Below are 11,399 nucleotides of genomic sequence, written 5' to 3' on the forward strand. Positions count from 1 at the left end.
GAGTAGTCTTCCGGCTTGGCAGCGTTGGCTCTGGAGGGTGCTGTAGACGTAGAGGAGCGGTGAGACGTGAGGATGCTGGGCAGACATCAGATGCAGATGACTCAGCAGGCCGCTGGAGTGCAGGTATTGAGATGTTCTGTAGTTTTGTGCTCAAATACATCCGATTATTCCCATTCGTGTTCTTGTTCACTACATCCATAGCACATCATATACTTTCAGGTTAGATACAAGTGTACCAAACGATGAATGTCATAATACTAAATAGCGTTTGTTTAGGTAAGAAAGAAAAATCACTAGATCATCCATTTAAATTAATTTTATAAAAATATGATTAAGCTTGTGAGTTAAGGTTCTAGTTTGCCCATAGTAACTAAACGAGTGAGTTCTTCTTGACTGGGAAAGTACCAATAATTTCCTGTAACACAATGACTAAAACGCATTACATCATCTATTTCTCTATCTTCAGTATCACCAGTCATACGATCTAGCATAAAATTGAAATTTTTTATTTCAGCTGCATATGCAAGGAATAATAGTCCAGCTTCACCAGATAATGTACCATATGGTTGAGATTGTCGAACAATACGAAATTTTGGCCATTTACCTCTTTCTGCAGCTTTTAATAGAAGAAGAAAAAAAAGATAAAAATAAACATTGATATTTGTATCGAAAAAATAAGTCAACCCAAAGATACGATTTGGACATCTAGGATGCAATTAGACGAACTACAGTCCGCAAGTGATATGGCTATTCTATTGCACACGCAACAATAAATGCAGCCAAAGACGATCAGTGTAGCAGCAGCCTCAGCAACAATGGGTCTCAATGTACACAAACAGAAAAGCAAGATTCTCTGATACAACATAACAAAACGCAAACCCATCAAATCACACTTGATGGAGAAGCTTTGGAAGATGTAAAAACCTTTAAATATCTAGGCAGTATCGTTGATGAACACAGTGGATCTAATTCAGATATGAAGGTGTGGATCGGTAAAGCAATAGAGGCATATTTACAACTGAAGAACATCTGAAACTCTAAACAACTGAAAACCAACACCACAGTCGACATTTTCAATACAAATGTCGAGGAAGTTCTATTGTATAGGGCAGAAACTTGAAGAACGACGAAAGCCATCATCCAGAAGATACAAATGTTTATTCACAATTGTCCACTCAAAATACTTCGGATCCGTTGATCAGACATTATCAGTTCATAACATACTAATTTCTGCAAGTATACAAACAAACTGATGAGTAGTAACTAGTTTCATGTTGCTCAATTCTTAATACCTATCGAATTCTAATAATCGAAATGTTTTGGAAATGGGTAACAAAAAGCTTTCTGTTGAGTTGGCAGTCATCTCTCACATTTTTTCTAATGGGTCTGAAAAAGCTATCTCCCACGCTGCCAAATCTTTGACAACGTTACGAATCCCCAAGGACACGGAAAAGAAGTCTCGGACAAGGAAGACAACAAAAATAATGGGACGCCGCCGCAAACTAGTTGTCAAGCTACTAGTGAATCCTAGGAAGAGATCTTATTCGAGGGAGGTGTTGAGTCGGCTTCAGAGGCCTTCAGAGGCCCTAAAGGGGTCGAAGAGTTCCAGCCCATCAGAGCATGATGGAACTTTCTAAAATACCAACGTGGCATGCTACTATATGTCAGTAGCATAACATGTCTCTTAGAGGATCGGCCAAAATATAATGTTGATTTAACAAATATTAATATCTATAAATACCCGTGTTTTTCTGTGCAAAAACGAACTTTTGGAGTAAAGTGATTCTCGCATATTTTCTCTCGTGTTCAGGTGGCTGTGTGTTTATAGCTTGAGGGTTACCAGAATAGCTTAGGAACTGAATGAAGCGTTCAGTTAGCAAGACTTATCAGTGAAGTTTGTATTCTAGAAAGCTCCATCATGCTCTGATTGGCTGGAACTCTTTGGCTCCTTTAAGGCCTCTGGAGGCTCTGTTGTAGTTCTCGAAATCCGACTCAACAATTTCAATTTAAATCTTATGGTAACTGTAACCAATCATTTAGGTGTATCTCAAATCTTGAAGGTATTGATACTACCGTTTAGAGAGTGCTTGTTCATTTTTTTTTTACCAAATAAATCTTCAAACAAATGGAATAATTTTCAGTAAGGTTGGATGATAGATAACAGTGAAATCTAGTCTAATATGAAACTTATCAGTAGTATGTACTTTCATTCTTGTCTAATTCAAACCTTCACCACTACTGTATACATTTAATAGTCATTTGTGACAATGAGTATAAATTCTTTTCTATTGTATAACATACAAATAAATGAGCATTGTTGAAGAGTCTCACACTAGGATGAAACAACTTTCCAATGCTTTCAAGTTTTTCTATATTGGTGTAGCATAATTGACTCATGAATTCAACCATTAGAATTACCAAGATCTCTACCAAATCCTCTAACGGATTAAAATACAAATAAGTTAATTGATGAGACTATAATTTATGGACAACCTTTGAGTGACGATCGAATGACTTTCATAGTGTTCACTTAATAACTAGGACCAAATGTGGGTTATAAACCAATGTGAGGGATCAGAATTATGATTTACAGTTAATAGTTAGGGATAGGAATTAGATTTAGGATTTTCATCACGAACTGACATCAGCTATAATACCAAAACTCTATTTATCCAAATGAATGAATGAATTTCGCGCTAAAATCCTAGACCTTTTATCTTATACCTGATTGTTTCGTCCCATAAATTATAATCTCGTTAATTAATTATTTCAAAAGTTGTAATCATGAGTCAGTTGAAGCTAGACCACTATGGAAAATCTGGAAGCACTGGACTGCCGTTTCGTCTTAGTATGGGACTCCTCAGCAGTGCGTGCCCACGATCCCGTCCCTTGTGAGTTTCGAACATAGGACCTATCAGTCTCGCGCGCGAGACTTGAATGTGTGTCAATTTACTGTCGGTTACTTATTTACTCTGAAGAAGTGGCCTTAATTAAGTTACAAAACGTCAGGAATACAATTCTCTCACTCATTTAGGATATAACAAAAAGTATGTTCAGTATTATCTAGTAAACAGTTTAGAAAGTCATTCAAATTTCTTTTGTTTCATTAAATACTTGTTACATAATCCTACACCTTTCTATGTATCTATGATGGCTATTACTTTGATAGAACAAAAGGAACAACTACATCCGATAATTCCACTTATAAGACGTTCAATTTCATGACTTTTTGTTCACATAGAGCTTTCAAGCGGCTGATAAACACTTAAGTTATAGTGTTCTCAAGTTTTCTGTAATATTAGTGAACTAGAACACCAGTATGGACAACCAAATGCTCGCGAGACTGATAGGTACTGGGTTCTTGGATGCGCACTGCCACGGAGAAGTCTCATACTAGGACGAAACGGCCATCCAGTGCTTTCAGGTTTTCCATAGTGGTCTAGATTCAATTGATTCATGATTTCAACTATTGAACTTTCTAAAAAAAATCTTCACAAAACCCTTTCTGATAGTTGATTATTTCATAAGAAATACAATAAAATTTATTCAATTTGAAAAAAAGTAATAATAATGATATTGCTTACATCCAATCATTCTAGCAATATGTGATGTAATAGATTTATCATGTAATACAAAACTATGTTCAATTGTTCGACCAATCCATTTTTCTTTTATATTATCTATAAATAAATAAGATTTCATAATGTTAGATATACTCTGAATAGAATTTCAATAGATATCAATTAATGTCAATTAATAAAATAGCTGTCACCAGTAGGGTTAACCGATGTCAAGTAGAGATAGACATCTATCTCAGTATAATGGAAGATGGTTGCACAATTTCATGGATTAGTTGAAGTTAGACATTAACATTGTTGGATACTGACTCAATAATCTAGAGGTTAAGCATCCGCATACGAGACCAAAGAACCTGGCTTCAAATTTCGAAAGCGAGATTGTGAATGAGTACTGCTGAGGAGTCCCACTGTAGGAAGAAGCAGCCGTCCAGTGCTTCTAGATTTTCAATGGTGGTCGAACATCATTCAGTTCATGATGTCAGTCAAAAATATTCAACTAGTGATTTCTTTTTAATCTTGACTAATCTACGTCAAGATGAATATTTCTTTTAAAATTATGATTAAATATGGAATTGACAAGTTGATCTAAGCTAGACTACCATTGTAAAGGTGGAGACACTAGACGATCGTTTCATCCTAGCATGGTACTCTTCGACAGTGTCGACCCACAATCCCACATTCAAGACTCAAATCCAGGGCATTCAGTTTAGTTCACAAACGTTGAACCTCTAGACAACTAAGATAGAACTCAACTGTGCTAGTATTGACCTTCAACTAATTCATGTTACTGCACGACTATCTTTCATTGTTTTCGATGAGTAACCGCTTCGCATTCAACGCAGATTTGACTCCATTAGTCATAGCTTCTCACAAGTACACCAGGAGTTCCGCCTTGAAGTTAATCACTAATGAGCATATAATTATTATCAGTATGAAGATTTATTTATTAAATGCTTGAACGCTAAAGATTCATATTATTGTTTCATTATTGTCAATATATATCATGCATATCATTCATTATTATATCAATAGTAAGAAAAAAGATAATATCATGTTTTGTTCATATGCATATATGCCAAGATGCACTTTAAAAGTAGTGCAATTATATCATTATTAACAAGTAATATCAATCTATAAACATCTATGACTTTTTCGTAAATAAACAATTTAGTACAAGGGAAAGTTATAATGGACAAAAAATGCACTGTTATGGTTCAACAATAATAATACTGATCATAATGATGGTATGTCTAGCAGTTACTAAGTTTAAAACAGACATCTAAACATGTTTGTGTGTAATTATGTAACAAAAAAGATCAATCAGATTCGAAATGAATGTATCATTCAATTAAAATAATGGATGGGGAGATTGATTATGAATATAGTGATCTTGAATGCTGTTAGAGGTATAAAGACAGTTATCATTTCCCCGTTGTCTACACCGTGGAAGGGTACTTCTGGAGCTACCTGAAAAAATTGGGTTAGAAGTGAGACGACTGCTTGAGGTCGGTCATACACGCCCTTTTTGTGAGTAATTTTCATGTTAGCTCCCTATTTATTGGAACCTTACCGCTAGAGACGGAAATCTGTAGGATAAGGTGAGATGTTCATTTTTTGAGTCGACCTTTTCTGACCCCTTCCCTCCTTGTGGGAAGGCAGCATCGGCGTTATGCTGGCTATCTGAAGGAAACACCTTACTGCTGCCACGCCTATGTACAGCCATTAGTGAGACTTCGCCTTCGGACCTTGGATTTGCTGCTATTCGTCTTATCACTCTTCAGCCGACCTGTCTGAAATGGTAGAACCTTGATGAACGATTGTTCCAGCGAGTATATCTCAATCGATTAATCATGACAGGCAAGCCCGGCCACCACATCAAGATAGAATAAACTGTCGGAATAACGGAGACGTACTGACTATATTATCAATAACTAACTACAGCATAAATTCTACATTCAGTTTGACTGAAGTGGAATTAAGTTCGACTGAATTTCTTGTCTCATATCTTAATTGGTATATAACTAGTTAAGTTTCTTGAACGACACCACATAGTCAGCTACTCACAATTCTATTCATTCGAATATTTATTTTCACGAGAGAATTTCCTAACTGAATACACACAGGACAATTTATTATTTATTTACTTATTACCTGGTGTTGATCGAAGCAAATCCATATCATGAATCCATTTTTGAACAAGACCATAACTTCCGCCTGTATATGTGTTGATTGCTACCTCTGCCCGTTCATCTGGATCTCTCGGATTCATTGTTCCTTGATGCAGAGCACAATACATATTATAAGTATATGCATATTTTATTCATACAAATTAGTTATTAGAAGTTCTTCTAATATAACATCTGTTACATTAAACTACTTCATATCATCCGTATATGTTGAAATGTCAAATTCAATTGTATCCATATGAATGGTTTGTCTTAGTCAAATGAATAGTTTAAATGATTAATTACAAATTACTAATATAAATAAACGAAATTATAATCAGATGAAAAAGGTGGAAAAAGTCATTCATTAACTTAACAGTATTACAAATGACTTGATCAACGTTTGTGAATATATGAACTTTTCTTTAAACAAAACCCATCTATCTTCTTATCTTTACGTCACATATTAAGCACAGGGAATAGATTATTCAATTTGCTAATCAGTAATTTCTCCTGCAGTAAGATTTCGCTTGGTTTGGGATTTCGCGTAGAATATCGCTAAAAACTAAATGAAACCTGTATTTATGAGTAGGGAGGGGCTTAATCCTGGTTTCCTACGACCATTTAAATTTTAAAGGGTATTAAATCAAGATGAAAAATAATGTGATGATGTCATAAATCTTCGACAGCTGAAATGACTTATATGCATATTATGTACAACAAACAACGTTCTAAAACGACAGGTTATTCCATTCTTGAAGGAGTAGGTTGGGAAAAAGTTGAGGGCATAAAAGCAAATACATAGCATCAATTTGTGAAGGTACTAACTGTTATTATAAGCCATGTCAGATGATTCAGACTACATGGTCAGAATATACACAGTTTTTATGGTCAATGATGTCAAAGGCTAGGTGATATAGCTCAGAATTGGGAGCAATGAAACAAACGCGCTGACCGTTTTTCTTTAAATCTTGAGTTTTAAAGTTACTTGATGATTCCCATTCTGTGAATCCATTTTTCTTTAATAAATCATATTTTCTGTGGTTAATTTTTTTGTTACCATTGGTAATTTTACTATGTCTACTACGATTATATTTGTCTTGCTGACTTCATCTGATCTCTCGGATATAGTGTGGAAACATGAACCTATACACACATACACTATGTTTTACATCAGTTATGAGTCGCAGACCAATGTAACAACGAAGATAGTTTATCTAAGAAACAACTTACCATCAATAAAACCACTCAAATCACGCCCATTACGATAAACCCATCCGTAAATATCTTCGAATCTGTCTACAGATCTGGGTGGTAAATTATTAATGATGGCTTGTGTCAGTTCAAACAACTTGCCATAATTATTGCACTTAGCATGAATAAATATATCTCCGCCTATTAAATAAATAAAACATTTTTGAGGAAAAATACTTAAAAGTATTGAATAACTTCAAGACTTTTCGCGAAAAGTATAAATTATCCAAAGACAAAACTGAGGACCTGGAGAATATACTAATGGACATTTTTGTCAGTTCTACTGTTTTTACACGTCCCGCTTGGCAGCTATACGCGGGATATAGTTAGCATTTTCTCCGTGTTTACTTTAAATGTAATTCTACTAAGACAAATTATTAGAGCAATTTGTATGTTCACTTATTACTAGATCTAATGTAAGCCACCCTAATAACATTTCTTTTTAACAATCTACAAGGAGTGAGAATCTTAAACTAAGAATGATTTTCTATGGGTGCGCTAATAAACTAGCTCCGTCTAGAGCTGGAAAGCAAGACTTGGAAGTCTGGTTGCCAACGCCCTGTAAGAACGGTTCGTTTGTGTTTCCCTTCTAATTGAAAAACATCTTTTTAATGGCATGCTACTGACAAAATAACGACAAACTATGAAGGTAATTACCAAGACGCACTTTTAATGAACTTGGTTAAAAAGGTTAGTGGAATTACTCAATGAATAGTTTTTGTAACACCGAAACAATCAAAACATGAACTTGCCCGTCTTAGGAAGTCTACCCAAAGCCCCTGAACGTTCATGATATTTAAAGGGTTCAACTTTCTTGTGTCCAAAATCGGGGCTGATTTTTCGAAAGAAATCAAATCCGAAACCGACACCATATAGAATTTCATCTTCACGACACAAATGTCTTGGACAAATTGAATCAACATATCTCTAAAAATAACATTCAAAAAAATCGGAATAATGTATTCAACATGTATGGCTCATTTTTCATATTCATACAAATGAGTTTATGTTGTGTACAGAAGTTAAATTCTGTTGATCTAATAATACATTTTCTTTCCATTCACTAGTCTTCAGTCTTCAGTCTTCAGTAATAAGGATAGGAGGTCTGTCGACCTATATTAATCCTTGCAGTTTGTAATACTATGGAGATCCAATCTCGTTTTGAATATATTAACAGATGGTGCTGATATTACGTGTTCCGGTAGAGAATTCCAGTAATTCACTACTCGGTGCGAGAAACGGAACTCCAAACGTAAACGGTTTGATCTCGGTTTTTGAACTTTCTTCGAATGTCCTCTCAAATGATCAGTCCTAGACGGAAGCAAAAGATAAGACATGTTAATACCAAGGTCATCGTTCAGTATACGATAGGCTAATATTAGATCACCCCTTATTCTACGGTAAGATAACGGAAATAAGTTAAGGTGTCTCAGTCTGTCTTCATAAGATAGGCCAGATAGACCTTGTACCATCTTAGTAGCTCGTCGTTGGACTCTTTCTAGCATATCTGCTTCATATTTGAAACAAGGACACGCTGCTTGAATCCCGTATTCTAAATGTGGTCGCACATAAATCGGGTATAGTAATCTAAACATTTCATCATCTAAATACTGGAAAGACCTATGAATTGACCATAATACCCTATAGCCTTTCGCAGCAGCAGCCTTACAGTGACTAGTCGTTTTGAGATCATTGCTTAATATGACTCCTAGATCTTTATAGTTTCTTACTTTGGGTAGCACGAATCCACGTAGTGTATAGTCATACGATTCATCAGAGTTATTTAACTGCATCACTACACTCTTATTTGGATTTACTTCTAGTGACCACCTATCTAACCATGCCACCAATGAGCTAAGATCGTCCTGTAATACTATCCTATCCGACATGCTATGTATGGGTCTCCAAATCTTTATGTCATCAGCGAAGAGTAGAACGGATGATTTTGCTACAGTTGGCAATTCATTTACATAAAGTAAAAAGAGAAGAGGACCCAGGATTGTACCTTGGGGAACCCCACTTTTTACAGGTACCCACGAGGAGAGAGCCCCATTTACCCTTACCCTTTGTCTCCTGTCATGGAGAAAGTTACTTATCCAATCGACGATTGTATAATGGATTCCAAAACGTTTCAGTTTGAATTTAAGACCAGAGTGGGAAACCTTATCAAAGGCTTTACTTAGATCTATGAAAATCACATCCACAGGAGCATTCCGATCCTTTGCCGCAGCCCAATCTTCTCGTGCAATGAGAAGATTTGTCAAGCAAGATGGGCCTTTCCGAAAACCATGTTGCTCCCTGGGGAAAAGATTTTGCCCTTCAACATAGTTTATAACAGATATCCGAATGATTTTCTCCATCAGTTTTACAACTGCACTAGTTAAGCTAACGGGTCTATAGTTACTAACTAAATCCCTACTCCCAGCCTTATACACCGGACTTATTATGGCGTCTTTCCAGTCTCTAGGAAGTCTGGACTGTCTCAGAGACATGTCGAATAGTATCTCTAATGGTTCAGCAATTTCATCTGATATGGCTTTCATAATCCTAGGATGAATATCGTTAGGACCACTGGACTTATCAGGTTTGAGATGCTGGTAAGTCCAGTGGTCCTGACGATATTCATCCTAGGATTATGAAAGCCATATCAGATGAAGTTGCTGAACCATTAGCGATACTATTCGACATGTCTCTGAGACAGTCCAGACTTCCTAGAGACTGGAAAGACGCCATAATAAGTCCGGTGTATAAGGCTGGGAGTAGGGATTTAGTTAGTAACTAATACAGATGCGTAAGAATGAGGACGAGTATAACCAAAATGCAAATATTAAAAGCAATAAAATACCTCAATATGTCCAACAGACTCCAAACATTCTTGTGGAGATGCAATAGGGCTCAAGTGGATAGTCAAGAATAAAGAATGTTCTTTAGTTTCACTTATGACCTACAGGAAATCGTTGACAACTCGTTACAACTTACTGATCCCTGAGGAGTCCCATTAACAGCATAAGCATCAGCAAACAATATGTTTTCATACGACATTTTGTATTTTGAATATACAATATAAGCAGTAAACAAAACTCCTAATTGCAAAATGCATCCGAGAACGACCGTTTCTGATGCGAATCCGAAGAACCCTTCAAAGGTTGAAAAACGATAATGTGGCAGTAAACGTACATTTAGGAAAATATTTTTGACGCCTCATTACCTTGAGATTTAAATTAGTTCAATGAACTCTACTCTTATATTCATCATGTTAAACAATTTTAATTCATTGCAACAAGCCTGTATAAAGTGCTTGATTTCTTTCCTTTTACTGCATGCCTTTCTATGCATTCGGGTTTCTGGTAACATGCTCTACTAGTTTTAGTCAGAATAGTGGCTTTTACTGTGTTGGTATGTATTGTAATTTGACTGAGTTTATCTCAAAACGGTAGGAATCCGGGGTATCCGGAGATACCACATAATCTGAGAGCAGCGTAGAAATTTAAATGTCAGAAACCACAAAAAGAAAATCGGAACCTAAATACACCATTGCTTCAAGGAATTAATCAATCAGTTAAATTCACATGTTATTGTTTAATTAAATCTTCCATTGATGTTTAGGACTGCAGGTGATCATTCTTTCATTGGCATATATGCATACCGCGCGTATGCCGCGATACTCCCTTGGTTCACAGGCATTACAAGCAGAGATGGATAATGGCTAGCAGTGGAATTCTGGACGCGTATTTCATCCTATTTGGGACTCGTTAACATCTCACTCTGTGACTCAAAACCGGTACCGTACTCTTCAAACTCCTGTAGTGACCTACTTTTATCAACAGAATGCGATGAGTGTAATGGAAATTATTATTATTATGATCAATTGTGCCAGGAATTATTTTACCGTGCTTGTTTGTTTAACTGTATTACAAACACACATTCTTCCGTTGCTTGTTACCTTGCACGAACTTACATTCGCACGATCTTGGTATCCTTTCGATACCACGAGATCGCCAACAAATGCATCTCGACTACAGCCATCAACTGCCTTCTGATATTTGGCTTATGGGGGATCTTACCGATTAACTGCCAAGTAGTCTTCCTGTAGTGGTGATCATAGTCAACCGCCACTCGACGCCACGCTATACTCCATCGCGTCACTTGTTTAGCTACTGAGTTCTGACCAGTTAATCAATTTGTTCTTTGGTAGTGCACACAATGTCAGCATATGGAAATATAGCGAATAAGAGTGGAATTTGTGATGATGATAATAAGCACGATAGTAATTAGTCGCTGATGCGTGGTAATGATAATCGTGGTGATTTATAAGGCATGAACCGGGTTAAGCTAATCCACTGTTTTATATTAAAGGCTTTCCTACTTTCTAGTCAGTTTCCCTCCGAAACTAGGACACTAC

General features: G+C 36.2%; 1 protein-coding gene across 1 annotated transcript; it reads right to left on the reverse strand.

The window, feature by feature from the left end:
* Positions 1 to 298: 298 nt before the first annotated feature.
* Positions 299 to 10,239, reverse strand: MS3_00009373 (uncharacterized protein). The gene is made up of 8 exons (XM_051217742.1): positions 10,175 to 10,239; positions 9,977 to 10,134; positions 9,843 to 9,941; positions 7,750 to 8,308; positions 6,977 to 7,138; positions 5,730 to 5,852; positions 3,585 to 3,680; positions 299 to 616 (listed from the first exon to the last, which is right to left on the reverse strand). Exons 6-8 carry the CDS (start codon positions 5,845 to 5,847, stop codon positions 345 to 347), a joined length of 486 nt encoding a protein of 161 aa, XP_051065182.1. The 5' UTR covers positions 5,848 to 5,852; positions 6,977 to 7,138; positions 7,750 to 8,308; positions 9,843 to 9,941; positions 9,977 to 10,134; positions 10,175 to 10,239; the 3' UTR covers positions 299 to 344.
* Positions 10,240 to 11,399: the final 1,160 nt, after the last annotated feature.

The sequence above is a fragment of the Schistosoma haematobium genome, chromosome 5 (genome assembly GCF_000699445.3).
Source record: "Schistosoma haematobium chromosome 5, whole genome shotgun sequence".
NCBI classification, from domain to species: Eukaryota; Metazoa; Platyhelminthes; class Trematoda; order Strigeidida; family Schistosomatidae; genus Schistosoma; species Schistosoma haematobium.

What these genes read in the sequence shown, in the direction of transcription:
- MS3_00009373 (XM_051217742.1), bottom strand. Translation starts at nt 5,847, where the DNA reads ATGAATCCGAGAGATCCAGATGAACGGGCAGAGGTAGCAATCAACACA. An exon ending in TTTGCTTCGATCAACACCAG is followed by an intron (nt 3,681 to 5,729) that starts GTAATAAGTAAA and finishes ATTTATTTATAG; the next exon opens with ATAATATAAAAGAAAAATGG. An exon ending in TATTGCTAGAATGATTGGAT is followed by an intron (nt 617 to 3,584) that starts GTAAGCAATATC and finishes TTCTATTAAAAG; the next exon opens with CTGCAGAAAGAGGTAAATGG.